This window comes from Conger conger, chromosome 4 (genome assembly GCF_963514075.1).
Source record: "Conger conger chromosome 4, fConCon1.1, whole genome shotgun sequence".
NCBI classification, from domain to species: domain Eukaryota; kingdom Metazoa; phylum Chordata; class Actinopteri; order Anguilliformes; family Congridae; genus Conger; species Conger conger.
This window is the reverse complement of record NC_083763.1, coordinates 48,942,008-48,969,577: the sequence shown is the minus strand read 5'-3', so window position 1 is coordinate 48,969,577 and position 27,570 is coordinate 48,942,008. Positions and strand designations below refer to the sequence as shown.

At 41.2% G+C, this 27,570-nt stretch overlaps 1 protein-coding gene across 4 annotated transcripts in view; it reads right to left on the bottom strand.

The window, feature by feature from the left end:
* Positions 1-27,570, bottom strand: part of LOC133127644 (phenylalanine--tRNA ligase, mitochondrial-like) — a 117,709-nt gene that overhangs the window by 37,602 nt on the left and 52,537 nt on the right. For 2 of the 4 annotated variants that reach the window (XM_061240676.1, XM_061240675.1), the window contains exons 5-7: positions 18,181-18,341; positions 10,311-10,462; positions 5,853-5,919 (exon numbers count right to left, since the gene is read on the bottom strand). In XM_061240676.1, the coding sequence (XP_061096660.1) occupies positions 5,853-5,919; positions 10,311-10,462; positions 18,181-18,341 (380 nt within the window). The remainder of the gene's footprint in view (positions 1-5,852; positions 5,920-10,310; positions 10,463-18,180; positions 18,342-27,570) is intronic. The other 2 variants (XM_061240677.1, XM_061240674.1) reach the window with 1 other exon arrangement.

Below are 27,570 nucleotides of genomic sequence, written 5' to 3'. Positions count from 1 at the left end.
GTCCCCGCACGCCGCGCGAACAGGACACCGCGGCTCTTCGTCGGGGCCTGGGGCGACACCAGCTGTGCAGCCCTTCGCTGCCTCTCCTCCCGTCCTCAATTACGGGGAGATTACCAGCAACTCCCAGTCCCGGTGGCAGCCACCATAAATCTGCGGCAGCTGATCATGTTTAATTCAGCATGCTAATAACACACAGCCGTGCCCATTAAAACGCGTGCGGAGGGAACGGGCGCGAGCCGACACCAGCAAACGTAAGCAAAAAATTATATGCTGAGGTGGACAGGGATGGGGAGAAAAACAGACATATGGAGGGATATATCAGATCACAGCAGCCCTATTTATATTCATACAATCATGAGATTATTTTTTCCACTGGCAAGGGCGTGAAACATGCCAGTCATTTATCACAGTATAACATCCATACTTTTCCCTTTGACAATAGGAAGTGCTAATGCTAAAGAAGAATGTGGTAACGTAATATCACGGCGTATTGTATTCCGATAAACATAGCCTCACAATCCTTTAACAGATTCTCTCATTGCTCTCATCTAATAGATCCACAGATCCTCTACTCTCTCTTTCTCCTCCCTCAATTTGCCTGCTGGAGTGTAGTCCAGAGGTAGCAGCATGCATTAGCCGGCACGCTCGTCTCGTCTGTCTCGAGTCCCAGAAGGGGCTCACCAACATGAGCCAACATTTAACGAGTCTGGCCCTCGCCAGAGCCCGTCGATGAGGACAGCCAACCATATCATCTCCTGCCTTCTCTTTCACTGCACTTTTCTCAAACACTTAAAGCAGTTCTGAAACTGTGACCACTATTTTTCTCGTCTCTCTCATTCAAGTTCCCCCCTCCCTGTAAAACTCGACATGCGATGGCGATGAATAATTCATGAGGTCCAAAAGAAGAAGGGGGGGGTGGTCACTTTGGAAGTCAATAGGAAAATGGAGCAGGGTGTGCTGCTAAATAATACAAGCCAAATCCACAGGGACATAAAATAAAGGGAAGGGAAATGGGAAGGTTCTTAGTAGGGGTGGGACTGTTGAGTAAACAAGCACTCGCCAAGCAATTCTTAAATGTAAAGAAAAAAATGGAAATGGAAAAATTGATATTTGCCATGGTAATGGGTCTAAGCATATATAGCCTCTATGTTGTGCTTCCCCCTTGCCCAAACCCATTGTCCACAATTTATTTAAGCTCTGCAACACATTTAAGTGGGTTAGTCTGCTATTGTAAAGGGGGCTTTCAGCAACAAAATAAAACAAAAATACGTACAGAGGGAGTACTTGAGTAAACACAAGGACAAAATCTGCTTGCAATAGTTTGTAAAAAAATTGTAAAATGTCCCACCCCTATTTCTTTGTAGGCCGTGGTCTGCGTGGCGTGCGGACGTATGTAAGGGGTAGGTCCTGTGTGGACCAGGAATGTCCAGAAGTAGACATTATCTCCTGGTCATATGTACAGCCCCACTCTGAAGAGCGGCCTTCCACAAAGTTGCAATCTATTTCCTCCATTACAGTCAACTAATTTTCATAACTTACAGGAGCTCATGGTTGTCAATGACATATACGCAATTCAATCCATCTCTTTGTCAAGGCGCACCAAAATGGTACCAAGCATGAGTCCTATGGCCTTCACACCATTAGTTTCAATCTGGGGTCTGATAAGTCCCAGGGATACCTACAGTCTACAGTAATGAGCCATAAGTAGCCTTGTCAACTGGAGTAGGGTGGGTTCAATTCTGGTTTCTTGGTTCACCGCTGCATAAGTGCCCCTGAGATAATACTGCTTGTGCTGGTCACTAGGTCTAAGGTAAGAATATCTGAGGAGCTATGGACTAGTGGTTTGGTTGAAATTCTCCCTGAACTGGTGCGTGTGGTATAGTGGTAACATAACAGCATGGCACAGCTGCTGGTTCCTGTCATGATGCATGTACTTTTTTCAAATTTGCATACTGCATGTTTGATTTTACAAAATTGTGACAAAACAAATTTCTCATTCGTTGTCAGGATACACCATGATGAGATGTGACATTACCACACAAATCCCTATAGACTCTAAACAGATCTGCACTGAAGCACTCAGCATGTACAGCACTTTAAGTGACAAAGGAGAACATGAATCAGAACAGTCAGGTAAAGTTTAATGCCAGTCACAAAATGGTTAGCGATCCCATTGATCTACTGATCACTGTAGATCAGGCTGGTAATACTGTCATTTTGCCTCAACCAAGAAATCTTTGATGATTACTTATGAAGGCATTATTCTCCACTAAATGCAGATTTGCTTTGAATTTAGGATCTCTCTGATGTGATTTGCTATTGAGCCCAGAAGCAAACAACAGGAGCCAGCAAAAGTCTTTTTTTTTTTTTGGCTCATGTTGAAATAAAGACACCCATGTCTTTAAAACCTTCAACTGAAGGGATATTCTGCCTTGACATTATCCCTTGATCCCCAACAATGGAGTAATGTAATTGTCAAGTGGGCCAGGCAAACCATTATAAAGGTCTGCCCTTTGTTCTAAAAGTGATATATCTCATTTGGATATGTCATCTTATTGGACAATGTCAATTTGCTAGTAAATTTGAAGTGCTGATAAAGCTGATCAGTGGAGGTATGCAATATCTGAATCAAAAGTTTGTAATGTTTACACACACTCTCCATGCACAACAAATTAATTTAACAAAAGCACCACCGTAAGCATTCTATACAGATAATTGGCTGCTGGACACAGGTGCATTTCTCTCAGTTAGCTAGAATTTGCATTTGTTCCAAAATACATGCAAGAAGAAGTATTGCCGCCAAAATAACAGATTAATGACAAAAGGGCTCTTCTTGAGTCATTTGGGGGATATTTCGGCCAAACTGCGCAAACAGAGCCAAGGGTGTGACAACAAAATGATGGAACATGGCATAAAATGTCCATAACAATGGTCCACCCTAAAATGTATGTTTTATGTTATCATATCTACCAGCTCAATGCCTTCATTCAAACATTTGTTATATCAAATTGTATTGCTATCACAATGTTTAGTAAACATGTGATATGGGGGTGACATGGCTCAGGCAGTAAGAGCAGTCGTCTGGCAGTCGGAGGGTTGCCGGTTCGATCCCCCGCCCGGACTGTGTCAAAGTGTCCCTGAGCAAGACACCTAACCCCCAAATGCTCCTGACGAGCTGGTTGGCGCCTTGCATGGGAGCCAATCGCCGTTGTTGTGTGAGTGCGTGTATGAATGGGTGAATGAGAAGCATCAATTGTACAGCGCTTTGGATAAAGGCGCTATATAAATGCCAACCATTTACCATTTATATTGAAATATGAAAATTTGGTCCATATAGCATTAGCAACAAAAATACCATTACTTTTCAAGCTTTCCCTACAAGGTATGCTATTACATTACAACATTACAAGGCATTTAGCAGATGTTCTTATCCAGAGTGACGTACAACGAAGTGCAGATCAAACACAAGTACAAGTGCGAAGAGGACCTGAGAGGACAGTACAGTTCTAGTGTAACCATAAAGATACAATCGGAACCCCTGAAGAATACATCAACTTCCAAACTAGCATACCACAGTTGACAGCTAGAATACCCCAAGTACAACAATACAATAGCTAATACAAAAAACAATAATATCTATACAACTATATAAGTGCCATTACAGTCTATGGCATATATAAGGCTAATCATGGTGGTGAGTTAGGGAGGGAAAGGTGTAGCCTGAAGAGATGAGTCTTCAGTCTGCGCTTGAAAGAGGTCAGAGACTCTGCCGTTCTGACATCCACTGGGAGGTAATTCCACCACCGTGGGACCAGGACAGACAGCAGTCGTGAGCGAGAAGTGCAGGTGTGGCGAGGGGGAGGTGCCAGATGGCACGAAGTGGCAGAATGGACGGGTCTTGCTAGTATATAGGTCTTAACTGATCCCTTAGTAACACAAAGTTTTAAATTTGATGCAAGCCATAACAGGCAGCCAGTGGAGGTATCTGAGCAGGGGGGTGACATATGAATGTCTGTGCTATCCAGCACCTGTCCCACTCCCATATGCCTTTTTGTGGCCATAACAGTCTTAATATGACATAGAAAACAAAAAACATGTCATTACATGCAATATTGTTTCATGCATCTGCATTTTAAATGTTGTCGTTTGTCATGGTTTTGATTTGGTCCAGAACCAAAGGTAAAATTCCATTATTGAGTGAGTATGAAATATTTTGTTCTGAAATTGGCTGTGGCTGTTAGTTTTTTTTGTATTTGTTCTTTATCATATGCTTTATTTAGGGAATCTTTTGTTCTTCAAAAGTAAGTTCTGCTAATAAACGGCACTAAGATATCAAAATAGAGTGTGTAGGGGAATTAAGACAAGTTTCTGTTAGCTGCGACAATGACTTCCTATAGCCATGTAGACAGGTTTATTTCAGACAATCGCTTTTATATTCGGCATCTAGACAACATTACTCCTTTGGATGTTATTATGCCCCTTCTATCTTGTTAAAATGGGCTTATCGAGCACTGAAATTTGAGAAAACATTGATATGGGTTGAATGCAGATAAATGATCTTTATTAAGCATAGTTTTAGTACTTCAAAAACTGCAATTCTTGTCCTAATAGCAAAAAAATAGCAAACTCATGACAAATGCCTGTCTTGATATCAATCATTATCATTAGCCAAGGTCAGTTTTCTGGCAGTTGTGACACTATTAAATTCCCCATCCTCGAATGGAGATTTTCTAAAATGAATAAACTTAATTCAGAAATCATATCTTGCATAACACACGTTCTTCACTGCTGAGTTTGCTATACAGAGTTGTTCGCTCTGTATTGTGGTCTGGATATTCAATAGAAATTATATACAAACATGGATTCTGAACAGGTATTCCTTCAGTAATGCCATCCCCCAAAGGGATTTGAACCCACATCCGACTGCAATAGTGTATCGGCTCCTGAATAATTAATCCATAATGTTCACACAGGGACATTCCCACACATGCTTTGTTTGTAGGTACAGGGAGATTACAGATTAATCCGGTAATTGTAGGTGGTGCAGTTTGCGCATCAATTCATGGGTCTGGCTGTGGGGATGCTGATGACTGAGCAGAAAAACTGCACAAAATAACACACACAAACTGCATGCAAACCTTGTCTCAAACACCAAACAAACCGACTCACACACCATATATAAACACAAACACACACATACACAAGCACACACACGCACAAACACACACACGCACGCACGCATGCACACACACATACACACACCTATTAAGACATTTCCACTGAGATCCAAGAGATCAGTTCTTTACTAAATCTAGATTTCTCTAATGTTCTCAAAAGAACATTCTTGATGTGGTGAGTGAGTGTGTGTGTGTGTGTGTGTGTGAGAGAGAGAAAGAGAGAGAGAGAGAGAGAGAGAGAGAGAGAGAGAGAGATTTGATTAGAGTGTAATTTAATAAACGGTTAAAAGGCTACCTGACCGGGAAGGTTGTACTGTCTGAGAAAAATTAACGCATGCTACACTTGGCACTGTTTAACAGTGGCTTCTTTAAAGCCAGACAATCAATGCTGCTGCACCACGCCTCCAGAACACCAAGGATTATGCAGTGCTCTGCTGCTCTGAGATCTCACTGCGGCAAAAAATGACAGCGGAGGGGTCATTCGCTGCAGGAAACTGTTAATATTTTCTATAATTTCTGTAATCACCGCACAGTAGCATTGCCGTTTTTTAATGGCTGTCATTAATGGGGGGGGGGGGAGCGGATCTATTTAAAAAAAGATGAAGAGCAAGAACAAAGTTTAATGCTTGTGGCTTTCATGCACTGCAGGTTATTTTTTTTTACGATTGCACTTACTTTCGAGCGAGGGCCCGGATGGAGAAGGCTCTCCCCTGCACCATTCCCGTAGGCACCCTTTACAAATCTATAACAATGATATATCAATGCACAAGGCATAGAGGGCAAACACAAAGGACACAGGGAAAAAATACCTGCGCCACTGCACTTCAGGGCTAGAATATGATGTGGGAGCCTGGTCCTTAGCTGGTGACATTAAATAAACTGGAGTTATATGGAAATGATATATGTAGCACATATATATTCTGAACAACAGGCATACCCCCCAGAGGTTCTTAACATACTGTCGCACATACTGTACTGTAGATCTCGGTTCACTTGTAGCATTGCTTTTACACTGACACTTTAATGTTTTGTGTTGTATATTATTTTTGTCAGTAATGGCTACAAGTGCGTGGCTGCTGTGAGTTCAGTTTTTTATCTTAAAGAAGATTTTAATCTCAGTTAATTTGTCACACTGTCGTGCTATGTGTCCACTATAACTAGATACAGTCTCTCAGTTTGACCAACAGTATAACTAGTGCAAGCAGCCAGGAACCTTTTGAGTCAATGTCACAAATCTAGCATGTAGTATGGTCATTTATTTATTTCATGTATGAATTTTCATTTCGTAAAGTCATCATGAAATGGCTGGACTATGTGAGTCAAGAGGCATGGGATAACTACACCATTTATGCTTGCCTTAATCACGAGATGGCTATATCCAGAGTGACTATGGCAAGCCATTTTAACTTTTTAACTTTTTTAACTAGGTTTTAGACATCTACAAATGTATTTTGAGTAGTCATAATTACAATGTGATCAGTTAGAATGATCATTTAAATTAGTAACATGGTGGTTGGTAGCACGGATGGTGCAGTGGGTAGCACTGCCGCCTCACAGCAAGGAGGTCCTGGGTTAAAATCCCCGTCGACCTGGGCCTCTCTGTGCAGAGTTTGCATGTTCTCCCCTTGTCTGCGTTGGTTTCCTCCGGGTACTCCGGTTTCCTCCCACAGTCCAAAGACATGCAGGTTAGGCTGATCGGAGAGTCTAAATTGCCCGTAGGTATGAGTGTGTGTGAGTGAATGGTGTGTGTGCCCTGCGATGGACTAGCTACCTGTCCAGGGTGTATTCCTGCCTTTCGCCCAATGTATGCTGGGATAGGCTCCAGCCCCCCTGCGACCCTGTTCAGGCTAAGCGGGTTAGGATAATGAATGAATGAACATGGTGGTTGAATGTGAAACTTGCCAGTTGCCTTTAGGCAACAATAAAACAAATGTGCATATTTGTTTTATTATACAGTCAGGTCCATAAATATTGGGACATCGACACAATTCTCCTCTTTTTGGCTCTATACACCACCACAATGGATTTGAAATGAAATGAACATATGCTTTAACTGCAGACTTTCAGCTTTAATTTGAGGGTATTTACATCCGAATCAGGTGAATGGTGTAGGAATTACAACAGTTTCTATATGTGCCTCCCACTTTTTAAGGGACCAAAAGTAATGGGACTGCTCAGGCTCCTCAGCTGTTCCATGGCCAGGTGTGTGTTATTCCCTTATTCCCGTGTTATTATCTCATTTACAAGGAGCAGATAAAAGGTCTAGAGTTCATTTCAAATGTGCTATTTGCATTTGGAATCTGTTGCTGTCAACTCTCAATATGAGATCCAAAGAGCTGTCACTATCAGTGAAGCAAGCCATCATTAGGCCACGGAAAACAACTGTGGTGGATAACAGAATAATTATTTCCGTGGTGAAGAAAAACCCCTTCACAACAGTTGGCCAGATCAAGAACACTCTCCAGGAGGTAGGTGTATGTGTGTCAAAGTCAACAATCAAGAGAAGACTTCACCAGAGTGAATACAGAGGGTTCACCACAAGATGTAAACCCCATTGGTGAGCCTCAAAAACAGGAAGACCAGATTAGAGTTTGCCAAACAACATCTAAAAAAGCCTTTACAGTTCTGGAACAACATCCTATGGACAGATGAGACAAAGATCAACTTGTACCAGAATGATGGGAAGAGAAGAGTATGGAGAAGGAAAGGAACTGCTCATGTCCAAAACATACCACCTCATCAGTGAAGCATGGTGGTGGTAGTGTCATGGCGTGGGCATGTATGGCTGCCAATGGAACTGGTTCTCTTGTATTTATTGATGATGTGACTGCTGACAAAAGCAGCAGGATGAATTCTGAAGTGTTTCGGGCAATATTATCTGCTCATATTCAGCCAAATGCTTCAGAACTCATTGGACAGCACTTCACAGTGCAGACGGACAATGACCCGGAGCATACTGCAAAAGCAACCAAAGAGTTTTTTAAGGCAAAGAAGTGGAATGTTATGCAATAGCCAAGTCAATCACCTGACCTGAATCCGATTGAACATGCATTTCACTTGCTGAAGACAAAACTGAAGGGAAAATGCCCCAAGAACAAGCAGGAACTGAAGACAGTTGCAGCAGAGGCCTGGCAGAGCATCACCAGGGATGAAACCCAGCATCTGGTGATGTCTATGCGTTCCATACTTCAGGCTGTAATTGACTGTAAAGGATTTGCATCCAAGTATTAAAAAGTGAAAGTTTGATTTCTGATTGTTAGTTTGTCCCATTACTTTTGGTCCCTTAAAAAGTGGGAGGCACATATAGAAACTGTTGTAATTCCTACACCGTTCACCTGATTTGGATGTAAATACCCTCAAATTAAAGCTTAAAGTCTGCAGTTAAAGCACATCTTGTTCGTTTCATTTCAAATCCATTGTGGTGGTGTATAGAGCCAAAAAGATGAGAATTGTGTCGATGTCCCAATATTTATGGACCTGACTGTATTTGAAACCAAATTTTTCCAAGCCTAAATTACCCACGATAAAAGTTCACCCAAACTGTCTGGGTGTGGTAATAAGAACTGTCAATTAGCTATGATGTGCCCCGCCTTTGCACACATTGTTGTTTGTTACCAAAGCAACTTCATGATACAAGCTCATCTTGGGAGACAAGCTTCACACACTAGCTAAATTAGTGTATGAACTATTGATAGCTAAGGATAGCTGACTTATCCAATAATAATTTTGGATACAAGTTGAGATAAAAGCACAACTATAACATCCTCATGAAAGCAAACTTGGTAGCTAACATTATCGATTATGTAACCTTATGAAAGCTAGCTAGCTAACGTCAGGGTGGTCAGTACACTACTGCCGACTTGTGCCACAAAATTGTCCACATCCTCTCATTATGTGCAATAGAAACTCATGATCAAAGCTGGTGGAAAAGTGGATAAAAAGTAGTCATTGGAAAGGTTTGGGGGTTCAGGCTAAATCCTGAATGTCATTTGTGCACTTTGTCACTGCTGGTATCGGAATAAACCTTTCGTATTTTCATCAAGTTCGAGAGACGTCCTTTTTTTCCCTTACAACATCCAAAAAGAAATACATATTTTGGAACACATAATGTAACTAAATACAAGTGCTCCAAGCATCTGTAGGACTGAAGTCATAGCAAATATTTAGCAGACATGTTGACCTTAAGAAAAGAAAGAAATGACACTCTACCATTTGCTTGAATGGATCAAAGGAATCACATAATAAGTAGTTTGCTTTGACCCGGCTGCTGACTCTGTGAAAGTCAACTTTCCTCAGTCATTTTGCAAAACAAGGACATTCTTCTTCTTTATTGAGGGTTCCAAAGTGACCCATTAAATGTCTAACTGGGAAAGAAAAGCTTTACTTCCTCTTTACAATCCAATCTCACCTTCATTGTATCTAAACTGCCCCAAACCTTACAATATAATGAATGTGTCATTCTGGGCAGCCATTTTGTGTGCTCCTGTCAGGCCAAGGATTATAGTGATGAAGAAGACCTGCCTCTGTGTGTGTGTGTGTGTGTGTGTGTGCATGCGCACGTGTGTGTGCGTGCGTGTGTGTGAGGGGGCTCAGGAATTAAGAATCCTGAAAACTTTCTGCATTCACTTTACTGTAGTTCAAGTGTGTATAAAAAGGAGGTGCTTGTTGCCTTTGAGTAATGACTGACCTACCTTTTGGATCAGCATTAGTTGCCATAGAAATCATAAGTTGTACCATGTACTGCAGCAAAATGTTCATCCTTCAGTGTCATATGAGCAGTTGCATCATTCTCTTTTATCCTCCATAAATGTCACTCCACAGATATTAGAATACCATAATGGCTGAGAACAGCAGTAGCATAGTTGTAAATCGTGTCCATCTTCAACTGATGAATAGTAATTGACCTCTTTCTCCTTCACTCGACAGTCATATACTATAGCAATACAGTAGGTGATAAGTGATAGATTTTTTGTTCCACAACTGAACATATCACAGTGGTACATTCTTGGAGACCCAGCTCCAATGTACATTTATTATCTGTAACTACATGCTGAAATTATCAATAAAGAATATCATGCTAGTCCATCTACATTCACTAGGAAAGAGAAGAAAATGGCCCCAATGGCCCCTTACTTTGGATGAGTGAACTGGTCAACAAGGGACACTTTCTCCACTAGGTCCCCGGCAATAGTCCTCACAAGGTCATAGAAGTCATTCTCCATGTAGCCATCAGCCGGAAGCCAGAAGGATATATCATTTATCAAGGGAGGGTATTTACTCAGTTGCTAGAGAGAAGACAGAGATAGATAGAGTGAGGAAGAGAGAGCCAAGAAGAAGAAGAAAGAATAAAGCAGTGATGAAGGACAGCAAGAGAAGAACAAAGAAAGACATGAATAAACACATTCCTATTTTTTTCCAGTTATGGCAATTTGAAAGCTCAAATTCGATAAGATCACTAGGTCAGAACAGAATGGGCCATTTGAGAACATTACGATACATGAAAACTCACCATCGTGGGACTCTGTGTTATTGGAAAGTTTTCAGAATCTGGCTCTGAATGATTTGACTTCACTAGTGTGAAAAACCATAGCCGATACAACTTTGTGAAGAGAGATTACAATGATACATAAACTTTCCTACCCAATTTTATCTGTGAGTTTAGGACTGTTAATTACATTGTCCACAACATCTTTAAATAAATAAACAGAAGCAAAAAGGTTAAGAAATAGAACTATGGCATTCAAATAAAAATACATGATTGGATAGCATAATTAACAAAGGTTAATCATGCACCATGATAAACCTGCTGCATGCCTTAAAAAGATCACAACATTAATCTTCTGCAAGTGTATCCATGTTATTTAGACCATTAATTAATTCGTAATTAACGATTCAATGCTTTGGAGCCTGTACTGAGTTGCATGGGATACAATATTCTGGTCCTTTCACTTTAGTTTGGTGACAAGGACATCTTTATATCTTTATTAGAAGAGACAGAATTGAAGAATGTCTTAATAGTCAAATGATTTTCACAATAGAAAGTAAAATAGAAAGAAGTCACAAAACCACCTTTAACAAATATCATCATCATATTTTTAACCACAGTAGATAATAATCTTGTGACATTAAACAAAACTACCAGAACCATTTTAGCAAGATGTGCTCAGCGACACTTCTTAACTTCCAAGGGACAGTCCCTAAGGGGCCAACAGATCGATAGCAGCAATTCAGTTCAGTGCACTCCTAGTTGGTCTCTTTATGCTGTTATTTTCTTCAGATTTCAGACCTTCCAATTTTGCAGATGGATGGGGATGAGGGGAGGACGGTGGTGGATTCCCCTCCTCATCTACTCCAAATGATTCACCCCCCCTCCCCAAAGTTGTTTTTTATTTACTAGGGTCTACAGAAAAGAGGCCGGGACCATGTAAGCAGTTTTAGAATGCATCAGTGAAGCGTGGGTAACATTTAGTCATCCACTGCAGCAGGAATTCTTCTGGAATGTTCCAGAAGTGCTGGAGCCTTGATAATAGGAGTATACAGAGCATGCTGGGTGAATTGTCTGCAGATGGTACTTGTTCCCTTGGTACCAGTATTTTTTCCCCACATTTGGAGTTCTTCAGAAATGTTTAGACCAGCAATGATCAAATCTGGATCTCAAATCCAAATCTGGCCCTGATTATCGGTGAGATAATAAGATGAACAATTAGTGTTACTGATTGGCCAGACTGTGGTTTAGACTATAAGGGAAGACAGGTGGACTGTCCTAACTTTATGAGGAGCCCATGAAACAGTCCGAGGTAGCCATGTTGTCTTTATTATTTAGTCTGCTCATCCACATAAGTTTACGGGTAATTCCATTACCTACAGTAGTGTGCAAAAATTTGGGCAACCCTGATCAAAAAGCCTTTTACAATTAATATCTAAGTGAACAGAAGTGAGCCTGACCTCTAAATGTCAAACATTCTTCAAATTCTAAAGCACCCCACTGTATAGTATTCCATCCATGTAACGTGAAGGATGTTCCATAAGCCATTCATCTAGCCACTAAATGAAAAAAATAATAAAGAAAAAGCATTACAAGTATTTCATGTGAATAAATAAACCATCACCATTTTAAGTATGTGAACTTGACAGAGTATACAAATATTGCTTCTCTATGGAACACATACAACCCAATCTAAAAGTATTGGAACAGCAAGGTCAGTTCCTTTGTCAAAAGATGTACACAAGATGAAAGATCTGAATTTCAGCTTTTATTTCCTGGTATTTTCATCTAGATTTGTTAAACAATTTAGAACATATCACCTTTTGTATCATACCACCCAATTTTCAGGCAAGCAAAATAATTGGATCAGGTGACTGACAGATGGTTTTTGTTGCCCAGGTGTATCCTGTTATATCGATTTATTAAACAAAAAATTGTTCCTAATGTCAACTCATGGTTTTAGCCTTGGGTTTTGCCTGTGAAGACTGCATTTGTGATAGAAAAGATAAGCCAACATGAAGACCAGAGAGCTGTCTTTGGGAGAGAAGCAAACCATTTTGAAGCTTAAAAAAGAGGGGAAATCAGAGCCATTGCACAAGCATTGGGGATAGCTTGTACAACAACATGGAAAGTCCTTAAAAGAAAGAAACAGCTGGTGTACTGAGCAACAGACATCAAACAGGTCGACAAAGGAAAACAACAGCAGTTGATGACAGAAACATTGTGAGGGCAGTGAAGAAAAGCCCCAAAATATCATCAGGGGTGATGATATCTCAATCAACCATTCCAAGAAGACTAAGAGAGCAACGATATAGAGGCTATCCCACAACATTAGTAAGAATCGGAAGGCGAGATTACAGCAATACAGATTTACAGAGATGTTTTATGGACTGATAAAACCAAGATTAACCTCTACCAAAGTGATGGAAAGGCCAAAGTGTGGAGAAAGAAGCTCATACAACATACAAGCTCATCTGTGAAGCATGGTAGAGGAAGTGTCATGGCTTGGGCTTGCACAGCTGCTTCTGGACTAATCTTATAATAACTCATCTTTATTGATGTAACTCATGATGGTAGCAGCAGGATTAATGTCAACAAATCATTTTGTCAGCCAATTTACGGATAAATGTGTCCAAACTAATTGGGACGAACTTCATCATGCAGCAAGACAATGACCCAAAACACATTGCTGACACAACAAAGTCATCATTAAGTGGACTGGCTAAGTCAATAACCAGACCTTAACACAACTGAGCATGCATTTCACCTCCTCAAGAGGAGATTGAAAGGAAACCCCCCCCCCCAAAACGAACAACAACTGAAAGATGCTGCAGTAAAAGCCTGGAAAAGCATCACAAAAGAAGAATGCAACAGTTTGGTATGGTCAATGGGTCGTGGGCTTGTCAAGCAAGGGATATGCTACTAAATATTAACTGTTATTTACTTTCATTTACTTAAATACTCTCTGTTCCAATACTTTTGCTCACCTAAAAATTGGGTGGTCTGATACCAAAGGTGCTATGTTCTAAGTAGTTTAACACATCTAGAAGTAAATACCAGGAGATTAAATTCTGAACTCTTGTCCCATGTTCATATTTTTTTATCTCAACCCCAAATGTATTCAGTGTATTAGAAAAGCAAAGGAATTAGCTTTGCTGTTCCAACACTTTTGGAGGGGATTGTACGTCCATCATAATTATAATTTCATACCATATCAGGGGAAAATCACATATTGCTTCCATCTTGAAAAAACTTCATGATGAAGTGTTTATTTGGTGGGGCAATCGAGTACAGCACAAATCATGATGTATGTGTTCAAGGGGGAACAATATAACAGGACTGTAAGAAGGTAGACCCGGCCAGCCTCGGTGTGCAGGTGGAGTCAAGGGCGTTTCACAACCAGAGGCTGCAAACCCTGGGAGGCAGGTAATTCACTGTGCAGCTCTAAGCCTCTCGCTGCTGATCATGAGCTCCCTACCATGGGAACAGGTATGCAAATATGAACACACCAGCTGAACAATGGGATTTTCCACAGGTCATTATTCTGAGGTTACAAAAACAGACATGAAAAGATTACTTCCGAGATGAATTAAAGTAGATTCCCAAAATATCACATGCTGTCTCATTTCAGGAAAAAAAAGTGTTTGAACAAATTATTATTGTTGCCCACCTGAGACATTATAAATTATGAAAAGAAACGCAAATTGCTTGACTTGAATTTATGCCATGATGATTTCATTAATCAGTTGGGTTTTTTTTCCGCTATCCATGCCCCCCACCCCCCTTTATCCATGCCCATTCTCCTCAAAATGACCAAAACACACCTTTCAATCATATTATTTCTCTGGGGAGCCCGCTGAAATCAGCCACCAGCCGGGCTCTTTACTCCGGGTACGGCACAAACATCGGGGCAGCCCAGAGCACTGACCCCGGTCACACTTCATTAGCAACAGAGTGGGGGTAGGGGCAACGGAGACTTTCCACACAGGCTCCCCCTCCCGGGACAGGGACCACAAGATTACAAGATTACAAGATTACACAGGGAGTGCTGGAGAGGGGGCTAAATAACAAAAACAAGGACACAAGAGGCAATGGAATGAGGACAGCTGTTCCCGCCAGCCATGGTAAATTGGAGAGGGGGGGTAGGGGCTGATAAATGATGGGAACTGTGGGACCGGGGGGTGATAACTCAACGACTTACTGCAACAAGACCACTGACATTAGGTTATAAAGTTCTGTTTTCATTAGTTCCTCCCAGCATAGAAATGACAACATGCGTACCATATAACAAGGCTCTCCCAAAAGGGTGGACCTCTGTGTCAGGTCTTGAGACTTGAATACAACATAGGTACAAAATTGCATGTTACAAATAATGAACAAAATCCTTTCCAATCACTCAGGAAGCCATGTAATATAATGCAACGTGGCGTACAATTGCTCTTGGCACATCCCTCTGGTCTGTGGACACTCCATAAGCGAATATCCTCATTATGGAATAGTGTTAGCAGGGCTATTTTCAACAAACCCCATAAAGGGAAAGGATTGATTTCATTTTAACACATACTAAATTTAGACATTTAACCCATCATTTAACCATCCACTATTAATCCCATTTTTACAATTTGTTTGAATATATTATTACTTTATCTAGGTGAAAAAAGCTTGTTAGCGTGTTGGGCCACCACATTTGACCAATACAGTCTTGTGTCATGGTTGATTTGTGTTCAGAAGGAAGGTGAGACCATCTTTCTGTGAGAAAATCAAGCACCTCACATATGTCTCTGAATGCTTTCTGGTCATTATGACTTGCATTATGTACATGATGTTACTATCATTGGATGTTTGTGTTGTATAATTTGGACAGTTGACATAGTCCTACTGATGTTTTAAAATGAAAGAACATTTGCAACCAATGAAGACCAGGCCAGGCCAAATGCACCTTGCACCACTATGGAACTGCTAGAACCTTTAGTGTCGAAAAATTGCAGTATTTCCATTTTTGGTCACAACCTATTATTTCAAATGTTGCAAATGAGCTCCTTTGCAACAATTTTGCCTTGCTACAACCTTTCCAACCCTCTTGGTTGCTAGGAAATATATTTTAACAATCCTGTTCAAGAAATAGAAAAATATCCTCAAACTAAATATCCAGCAGCAGAGGATGATACGCGTGGAAACACCGAGCTGGACACTGCTCAGAACATGAACATTTCCAGGATGGAGACAAGCTTGTCCTTGACGTTCCATCAAGGTTCATTGCGTAGATGTGAGCCGTGAGTCTGACTCCTGACTGCCTGCAGGATCTTAACTTCCTCCTTCCTCCTGTCCCTTTTTAAATTTCAGTGTCTGTCTTTGTATCTGCTTGACATTTCTGCTTTCTGCGATGACTAGTGTATGCATTAGGGGCATTCTACCAAACAAATATTTCTTCATTTTGCCAGATATCATCACTGATCCAGTACATTTATTCTCTGCTGGATCCCAAACCACAATCATTCAGGCAAAGTATTCCTATGTGCATGAACATGAACTAAGGTACTGCAGAAATTGAATGATAGAAGATTAAGTACAAATGGGTTATTTTTATAGACTACTGCTTTCTGAAACATGCTTCAGCATTAATGCTTTGGGTGGAATATGAGACTATTGCTTTACTCACAGACCCCCTTCATGGTTCTACATTCACACCCTGGACATGAGAAACAGTTATCAACACCCACAAGACAATAGCCTGACTCACAATCTCACCTTCTCCAAGACTTGAGTTTTTCCAATGTCTATGAAAATATACAGTAGACAGGAACAAGCAAATAGGTTAAATTAACGAACAATGACTCGTTTGGCGAAGGTGGCTGCGGAACACTTTCCAGGCGAAGGGCGGGAGACGGTCAGAATCTCTTCCGAGAGGAGCGGAGGGTGGGCCGTGTTGGGGCTGAGCGGTGTGCGGTGTGTATTTATACTCTGCTAAACAGGAGCTGAGGAAAACGTATTAAAATAAATACGAGAGGCGTAATAATAGCCGCGCTCCCTCCGCTCGGCTGAGGTGATTAGCAAAACAAGCGGTCTGATCCTGATTCCGAGGGAAAGGGGAGGAGGGAAAGGGAGAGTTATTGATGCTTAATCTTTTTTTTCCTGGAAGACGAGGCGAGAGTGAAAGGGTTCTTCTGCGAGACTGAAGAGATGATGGGAAGAAGAAAAAGAACAACGGGCGAGATGAAGACATGGGAAGAGATGATGGCTTTAAATAAGCCGCAATGAGGCGAGAAGTGAGGTGGCCTGTCGGGGGGTGGGGGCAGTTTACCTCCGGCATCCATCATCCGAGGAAGGGAGCAGGCACTCGTGGACTCCAGTAGCGGTGGCTGCAGACACGACGCCCGCATGTCTAACTGGCACCACGACAGAAGCGAATACAATCCGCCCCCACGTGCCATTGCACCAATCAATTTCAGACAGGTAAGAGCACACCCCACAGAAAGGCTCAGTGATTATTAATTGATTGATTGATTCATCATTTGGGTTGTCAAAAGAGGGCCATGTACTAAACAGCTGATACAATGGTTGAACCTTGACATATTTCCAACTGGTAGCCAAACATTTAGGCCAAGTTGTGAGTTTCCTGGGTTCTAAAGGATAATCTTGCTGTGCTACCCATATATATTTCCGCTGGGAGGCTCATCATGTTAAGACACAGAGGTTACCAAATGTTACCAACAGCACATGTGCACAACTGCCTCTAGCATGGGCAGGGCTGACAGTGTCTCATCACTCACTAGCGATGCTAGCTGGTCGACAGAGCATTTGTGAGTCTTCCTCCAGCTCATGTCTTTGTAAGCTTCATTCGAGAGCTGCAGTATGATCACAAGCAGGACTGACATCACATGCTTCAGATGATAGCACATGCTTGGCTTTGCCCTCCAGACACAAAATTGGAGGGTGCCATAAGCATTTCAGTGTGTGCATGACTAAGCATTCCACACTGGGGAGAAACAGTGGGAAAAGCTGAAAAAGGTCCCATTTGGCATATAATGTTGGATTCTTCAAAAGTTCATGATTGAAGAACTCTGATATTAGCTTGAAATGCACAGCTATTTGTAACTTTAAGAGGATCTTATTTGACATGAAAAGTGTCTAATTAAAACAGTTACCAGCTTGTTACAACTTAAAAGTGGCAGTTATTGCCAAAACATCACCAAAAAATCATCGCCCTGTGGGGCCCCAGTTTAAAACCCCCCGCTAAACATAATCCCATCATCAGCACCTTAATTTCTGCCATCCTAGGCTTTCTGTTTATTACAGGTATTTCTGTCGCTTCATGAATATTCATGAGGAGGTGTGCCCAAGGACAGAACATCCATTACTGTGGCTCTGTCCTTGTCACACCCACCTCATAAATATTCATACAGTGTATCAACCCGCAATGTCAACGGTAAAGAGACAGAACTTTTAATGTTTAGAACATAGCTGACCATCTGGTTGGTTTCGAGAATCTGTGGTGTTGAAGACGGACAGCGCGGGTACCTGATAGGTGACGGTGTCGTCGATGTGAGGCACACGGAACTGCTTCAGGAAGCGCTCGTCCTCACTCCAGAAGAGTCGGATATCTGGGATCCCGTAGAGAACCATGGCCAGCCTCTCCAGACCCAGCCCAAACGCCCAGCCCATCTTGTTCTCCGCCCCAGCTGCAAAGCGCATCGCACATTGGTCAGAACACAGGTGATGGTTACATCAGCTATACATGAGCATAGTCATGGTTTAAAGCCACCAAGCTGAAGATGCTTTTAAATTCAAATTTGGGAATTAATAGAAAACATTTCAACTTATTAATGCAGGTAGAGTATTGTACAAGGTCAACTTATTTGGTACGGGGGTTGAATAAGCTTAGAACGCTCCTAGTAGGAATTTTCAAATGAGGAGCGCCCAACACATTCTAATCTTCAGACCCCTGCGGAAAAAAACATCTCAAACTAGGTTTCGAAACAGCAGGTAGCCAGTCAACCAGTTCAGACCAGCACCCAGCTTGACATGGTTTGACCAGCTCTATACATGGCTATTAGCTCATACCCAGCCTGACCAGCTTATGATCAACTTGACCAGTTAAATTGTCAAGCTGGTCAAGCTGGCATAGCTGGATTTCCCCCCGGGGGTTACTAAGCACACAGGTATGTTTGTACACATATTATACTGTCTACTCACAAACCTGTGAGTGCACTACAAAATCTGCTAAATTCAGAGGAATTCATTTTCACTGGGGTTTGTTTTTTCATTTAAATTCTTGAGGGGCAGCTGTCCTGAGACATACACAGCACAGTGAGTGTGAGCAGCAGAATGTGTTTTCTACTGAGACCTACATACAGATACACTAACAGTTTCCAAAAAACGGAGAGCAGGGCCAGCCCAGCCAAGGGGTGATTTGTTAAGGCGAGAAACAAGTGCAAGCACCACAGTACTGAGGAGAATCTGACATTTCAGTAACCGTACACAGAACCTTTAAGACTGTGCAACTGTCTGAACAGGTTGTTTTTCCTTACAGAATATGCACTCAGTGACCACTTAGGTAGACAAGTACACCAGCTTGTTAATGCAAATATCTAATCAGCCAATTATGTGGCAGCAACTCAATGCATAAAAAGAATGCAGACATGGTCAACAGGTTCAGTTGTTGTTCAGACCAAACATCAGCATGTGAACTAAGACCCTTGTTTACACCAGGTGTTGCGTGTTCCTCTACTTTGCTTGTTTCCTTTCCCTCTCCCATTCACAGGTGCCGGTGGTTATCCCTGATCGGTGTGCCTACTTAAGGTTCCAGGTGCCTGGTAGAAGAGGGCAACCTCACTCGCAACTATTAGTAGTTTCTGTCAAGGGTTATGGTTCCTTACTGGGGAAGGGGATCTGGTAGTTCTGCTTCTGTGGCTTTGTTTAGTGTTATTTTGCTTGTGATTAATTTAAGGTAAGCCCTGGGTTTGACGGCCCATTATGTGGTTTCATGTTTCTTGTTTCTAGATAGTATCCGGATATGACTTAATCATGTTGCATTTACACTTCATAGTCAGATATGTCTCCGGCTAGCCAAATTGAAATCCGATTCCTATTTTGTGAAAAAATGCTAAACCAAGACAATACACTTCCTGTTTTGTTCCGCCTCTCACAGAGAAAATATTGTATGACATTATACTTTGGGAGGAATTTTGGTAATCATATGTGTCTTGGAGAGATAGATGAATTTACAATTGTATAACATCTGTCGTGAATGCGTCTCAGTGCACCTCCTGAAGAGGTTTGGGCGATTGAATTTGAATCTGTTCGTAATGCGTCTGGGGTGCATTTACATCTGCATTTTTATGTGGATATTCACTATCTGCATAAGACATATGAAACGACAAGTCTAAACGGGATCTCAGAGACTATTGATCTTCTGAGAACAGTCACTAGATTTTATAGAATGGTGAAGGAAAAAAAAGACACATTTACACCAATGAAAAACTGTAAAGCATTGTCAAGCATATCATTCAAGCATTTCTCTCCGTCTTAACACAGAAAAACATAAGGCCACTAGAATATTTACGAATGCTTACATTTTTTAATATAAAAAAGGAAGCCACAGCCAAATATTTTGTCCACTCTGGCCATCAGGAAGGCCTAAAACATTCACCGACTGTTACAATTTGTATTCTGTGGGGACCAAATTCCACCACTCGCATAATGTAAAAGTGGATATAAAGTGACAGCAAGAGGAAATTGGAGGAAAAAAGTTTAGTAAAGCAGGAGGCCTAAAACTTTGCAGAGTCATCGTTATCTGCATAATGATTATGATTATGATTTGTTTTTAACGCCATGACCTGGGGCTGAACGGAAGCGGAGCAAGCAGGCAGGATTTTCAGAGCGCACACTTTGAATGAGGAAGAAATCTGCTTTATATGGTAATGAGAGGAGAACACAGGGTCAAAAGCACACAGAACAGCTCTTAGGCGGACTAAGCAAAATACATGAATGAGGCAAAACTTTCTTCCTGCCTTCTCATCGAAAGATCAGTCGAGCTCAAAGCATTCAGTTCCTTCAGATAAAATATAACAAAGTTAAAATAAGTGAATTATGATGACCTTGATGCAATTCTGAGACTCACAGTTCAAAGAGTTTCAGCCATAGGATTTTTGTAGGAGATTTTCATTTCAATTAAAATACATTTTATGGAAAAAACTGTAAACACTATACAGCTGAATGTGTACTGAATATACCTGCATAAAACATGATATGTTTTTATATAAATTATTTAATTATTTTTTAAACAATGCATCCTTAATATAAACAATATAATGTAAAAAAAAGCAATGAGGAAGGACTAAATCTGCTCAAATTTGTTAATTTCTTTTTACCTGACAAAAAGGGTTCACCATCCATGTTCCACCAAAAAGGTGACCTAGACGTCAACATGATGAAAGTAGATAATGGGAATTCATCTTAATGCAATGTTATCTTCCTCTTGTAAGAAGGTGGAAGGTCTCTATTTCATGCAATTTGTCATTCTTTTGATCATGGAAGGAGGATTAAAAGGAAGATTGCGTAATACTGTATGCACTCAATAAAACTTTGCCATAATTAAAAAGGGAAAGCGTTTTGCTTTGTTGAATTTACAAATAATTTCTAAGACAAATTAACAGTATTTACCATGCAAAGCGGTTGTGATGTGAACTACTGATTTTTTTTCCATTCGAATAGCCAAAACTAGTTTCAAGCCTCCCGTTGCCACAATGCACATGTGAGTCCAGTCTATTTGCTGGCATGAAAAACGTGAATATTCAGAGTTAGCGCATAGCAATATAATGCCCTGCTATAGTACATTTACATTTTCGTCGAAAATATGCTGTCAATGCCAAATGCAGTCCTAATATTAAAATAATACAGAAGCGTGAAAATATATTCATGAAGCTGTTTCAGGAAGCTATTAAATGTTCAGTGAAAGCATCACAGATGGCTCAAATTCTTCAAACTCTGAAGAATTCTGCCTGTCCTGAAAACCTTGCAATATCCTTCATACTAAATCGGAGACACCTTTAGGTTCTCCCCGGCGTCTGAGACAGAAAGATAGCCGACCTGCCAGACACTATAATATGGATGTATACAACCTTCCTAAGGCTTAATGAGGAAAAGACCAAGGAGTTTATTCTTATAGGCCTCAAATTTCAGAAAGAATAAGAAACAATAGCTTTAAAAAAAGGGCCCCCTTGCTCTACAGCAGAGCTGCCCAACCCTCGTCCTGGAGATCAGTAGGTTGTGACTCCAAGCCTAACAAAGCATACATCATTCAACAGCTAGAGATCTCCTTGAGCTGTTAATTACTAGAATTACATGTATTACATTAGAGTGGAAAACAAAAACAGGATGGTCGGTAAACTACTGGGTAGGCAGCCTTGCTCTGCATAGATTGTAAATCAAAAGTAAAGAACATATGGATATTCTTTCACAGTCAGATTCTGAGCTTATTATTGCAAAGCCCTTTTGACTGGCCTACCACAGAAAAGCTGTTGATAGTTTCCAGTCTGTTCATGTGGCTTCAAGAAAATTAACCAGGATAGAAATGAGAGCTCACATCTTCCCTACACTTGCTACCATACAATGTCTTATAGGGTTGATTATAAAGTTGTTTTACTTTTCTAAGGCACTAAATGGTATAACCCACAAAATATATTCATCCAAATAAGTTCCCAGTAGAGCCCTAAGGTCATGTAGGGATGAGCTGCTCAACATCTCAGAAGTAAAGCTAAAAAGAAGTTAAAAAGCAGCCTTTTGTTTTCATGGCCTAAAGCTATGGGCTGCCAGAGACTTAGGTGAATGAATTGTCATGTTTTAAAACAGCTCAAAAGATAATATGACTATTAAGTGGCTGACTATTACGGATTTAGTATAGTTTTAAACTATATTTTATGTTTGTTGCATGTACATGCTTTATTACCATATTGTCTGTATTTACTGCATTTTTATTCAACTGCAAACCAATTTACAATGAAAAGTGCCATAACACAGTCATTCACAAAGCCTGGCAAATGCAGAGATAATGCTGCAAGCCAAAAGGACACGCAAAAAGCAGCTTCCACTGGTGACCTCAGCTGGAACATGAGGTTATCATAACAGGACCCCTGTCCTTACAGCCAATAACTAAGGACACAGAGGGCAGGGGTGTGAGGCAGTGGGTCCGTCCTCCAATGGTATTTTCCTTGCGTTGACATCATCAGCTTCCGCAGCTGTTGGCAGGCCCTGGCATCCCTCAGTTTCCCAGCTGGATTCCACCACTATTTTTACACCACTCTATCATTTTCTCACACTCCCTCCCTTCTACTTTCCTCTGTACCTTCTCCTCTCTCCGTCTCTCTGCTCATTTCCACCCATTCCCCCACACTCTCTCGCACTCCCACTCCCAATTTATTTCCTTTTTATTTCTTTATTCATCGCTCTCTCACCTCCCTTTCTGTGAAGAAAGCCCAAGTCGCACTAACGAGGTAGCACAGGCTACGACTCACTGCACGGCGAGCCCGGAAGGGTGAGACCTGCTTTAGAACGTAACACACTGTCAACAACGGACTTGTTAGCACCTCCGCTAGCGAAGCGCATGACCAATGCTAAGGCGGGAAGGCTGGGGCTGACGCACGGCCCGCGCGAACACCGTGCAGCGTGGGAGTGGTGTCCTTCACGCGGAGTCACGAGATGCTCGTGTGCACGCAAGCAGGCTGGCAGGCAGCCGTACTCAAACACACACTCCAGCTGGTCAGCCATGTCTCGTTTCTTGTCCATTTCACTTCTTTGCTCACATCTTCACAGAGAAATTAATTTGTGGGATTCAGTCTGCTAGCAAATGCTTGTCACTGAATGTACTGTACTGTAAATGCAAATTAGCCCTCTGTTCATATCATTTTAGTATAAGGACAGAGGAATATGTCAAAAGGATGGACCCCGATTCAAAGCTTTTGATTGAGGTATTTTCTTGCCAGTTCAGCAATCGCATGCAGATGTGTATAAGGAAAATATCAGTGAGCGAGCTTCCTTTCTTTTCATTTATGCACTTTTCAGTCCAGCGCCTTACAAAACCGAATGCATGTACGATCGCAATCTCTACTACTACCATCCTGAAGTAAACATGAATTATGAGTGTGTTATTAATATAAATGATAATGATATTTGGAGATCAGACATCTGCCAACACAGACAAGACCCTGCAAACAGGCACATCATATATTCTGAATGGCCAGGAGACTACTTTAATCACCAGCCATTATTACTAACTTTGCGGTGGCTGAGAAAGTTCCGGAAATACATATCTGAAGCAAAGCATGATTGATATTGATTGATATTGATATTGTTTAACATTGATTGTGTGAAAATATTGATTCTGACTTCTATCACACAGCTCTATATTTAACAGAAATAATGAATAACCAACAGGGAAGAAGAGAATCATTTTTAATTTACAAAATGTAATTTCTATTGACTTCTTTTCACGATTTACTAAAATTGTAGAAACAGACAAAAAGAAAGTGAATGACGTTTTATTCCAGGTGACCATGCAAGACACAGTGATCAAATATACAGTGTATATCCTGTTTTCAAAAAGAGATGGTGAAGTCCATACGAGCATAATTTAATTCTCCTGAAATTTCTTTATCGAGGTATTTATTTTCTCTCAATCATTTATTTATAGTTTGCTGTCTTCGCAGACCTCATAGAACTAGATCAATAGAAGTCTAGAAGCAGGAACTGAGAGAAGCTCAGATGCATTTATGGTTTAAATATAATATCAAAATAATAACAAACTTGAAAGACAGAACAACGGGGAAACCTGGTTTGCAAGGACCAAGCTGACAAACAACACGAATGTACGATATTGTGCTTAATTTGCTTTTGAGCAGGCTGGTCATGTGCTGGTCATTACATGAGCCCAGAAATGAGCAATATGCCAGAGAATTGGCTGCGACTTGAGCCTTAGACCTTGGTTAAGCAGGTGGGTGGAAAAAGGGTGAAATGCGGACCCGTTTTACTGGAAAATTACAATAAGCTACACCAAAATGGCAATGAGCTGCTCACTCTTGACGGACACACCCCGAGCAGCGGCTCTCCTCCTATTTTGCTGTGCGGATGAAGTTACCAGAGGCTTCTGGATCATCAGGAAAATATGAAATCGACAGCCCACCAGCTCGCAACACGCCAGGCCAGAAAGCATGGCCTTGAATGTCCAACTTCATAACTTTCTTTCAGTCAAACATTTTTAGTTTCAATATTTTTAACCATAATTTAAACATTGTGCTTCTTGTTGGCAACATTTGATTTGATTGCAGTAATTTAAAAAAGAAATGCTGTCAGTTATGTTTATGTGAATAGATAAGAGCATTGCTTTATTAATCATACATTCTGGGCCACACATTCTGTCTGGTGCAACACTATTAACTGCAATGAGCAGCAGTTTTACATGTTGTTGTAATGCACATCTGAGGAACACAAACAGTGCAGCATCTTGTTTTCAAGATGTGTTTAAATGTCTGCATTTATATAGCGCCTTTATCCAAATCACTGTACAATTGATGTTTCTCATTCACCCATTCACACACACACTCGTGCATGGCTACCATGCAAGGCATCAACCAGTTCGTGAGGAGCAATTGGGGGTTAGGCGTCTTGCTCAGGGACACTTCGACACACCTAGGGCAGGACCAAACAGGCAACTCTCCGACTACCTCTTACCTCCTGAGCCAATGTCATCCCAATGTCATTTCAAAGAAAGCCGCTGGTTGCTCAGACGAATATTGAATTCAAGGGACCGGGAGTAATGGAGACTGGACTGAATGCAGAGTAGAATGGAATGAACTGGTAAAGCATACAGACAGACACAGCGAAAGAGGAATGTGACCACAACACTCACAGGCCAAGAAAGACAGATAGATAGAAACCTTGCAGGGAATGAGGGTAAGGAGAGGAGAGGGTAGAGCAATCAACTTTGAGGGACGAATTTAGTGTGGAAAACAAAATGGTGGCCTCAACCAACTGTCATACATTTAGCATTTTGAAGAATAGCGTGCCAGTGGATTGCAAATGAACAGTGAATTTGACAATTGTGCACGATTCCATTAGTGCAGAAATGAGCAGTGGCAGGCCGACCCAAATCAGTTCCCGCAGAACTCAATCACAATTGCAATTACTGTAAATGAAACACTTTATCAATTTAAAGAGGATCCACCTCGGAATAGCTGGGGAAATGTATATTACGTCCATGTATAACTAGCCTTTGCACTCAAAATATGAATATACTGATGGACTGATGCAGATACGGAGCAGGTCAATTTACCATATGCATTGAAATAGATTCAAAGTAACAAAATGACAAATATGATACTAAAACAAAAACGTGGAAACACAGAATTTGTTGAAGCTCAGTACACTGTAATGTGAGTTTAAGGAAGCATAATCTTATAGCACCTTAATTTATCACATATCTATTACTCAAAATCAGTTTTGGCTATTATGGATTCTACAGTGATGACAGGCAAAATGACTATATATTGAAAGATTACAAATGAAACTGTACTAATAACTGGAAGAGGTCATTTTGTTTCATGATATGTATAAAATAATATAATCAAAATTGCAGAAAATGAAAGGACGCAAAGGCAGAATGTGCCTCCATTTTCAAGGATGGTAAGCTTTACTGAGATAAACAGGACTGAAACCGAATGTTAACTGGACAAGAAATACTATACACTGTAAGCAATGATGAACCACAAACAAAAAAAAATATGGTAAGGTAGTTATGCAACAGAACGAATGCTGATTTGCATGCTTCTATCCTACACAGTACATCATCTGCAGAACTTTGTGGTGTATAATTGTCAGCTTGATTCCTTGTGAACCCCTCAGCTACAACCAGCCCAATTAGTGGCTGCATAATTTTAGTAATAAGCTCTGTAATAGAATAATGGCAAAGATAATTATTTGAAAACCCCCCACTAAAGTCCTCCCTGCATCTGCCCAGTGCCCCGTAGTACAGTGACTTCAGATGGATATATTACGCGGCAGGCTATTACATCTCAATTAATTTGGCATATCAGTGCAGTGGTGACGGAGCGTGTGTCTACTCCTTAAGTCTCCAGGCACTCGGCTGGGAGGAGAGGAGGGGGTTAGCGTATTGTGAATAATCGCACTCCCTCCGTATTGTTGTAATGCACGCGAACACAGAGGTCACGATCGGATACAGGGACCTCCTCTCCGTGGTGGGGTGTGACGATTCCCGTCTCGGAATTCTAATGAGCGTGAGGAGCAGAGCAATATAAACGCATTCTTAAGGATTTAGATCTTCCCTTTTGTGGGCGAATCTGCAGCCCGTCATTATGGGTTCTGGGGACATTGGCTCAGGAGGTAAGGGCAGTCATCTGGCAGTCGGAGGGTTGCTGGTTCGATCCCGCCTAGGTGTGTTGAAGTGTCCCTGCGTACCTAACCTCCAATTGCTCCTGACGAGCTGATTGGTGCCTTGCTTGGCAGCCAATCGCGGTTTGTGTGTGAGTGTGTGAACGAGAGGCATCAATTGTACAGCACTTTGGGTAAAGGCACCATGTAGGATTTTATTCAGCTGATCCTTTTATCCAAAGCGACTTACAGTTGAATAGACTACGAATGGGACAATGCAGGGTTAAGGGCCTTGCTCAAGAACCCAACAGCTGTGTGGATCTCATCGAGGCTACACCGGGGCTTGAACCACCAACCTTCCGGGTCCCAGGCATGCACTAGGCTAGGCTTCTGTCCTAAGGTGATGAACCTTAGAAGAGTTGAGAAATAAACCTTCAAAAGCCACTATGGCCAGAGTCAGAAAGAAGTCCTATTTTTGATCCATCTTCATTTTCATACAAAAGAGAATTCATAAGCTTGGTCTGCTAT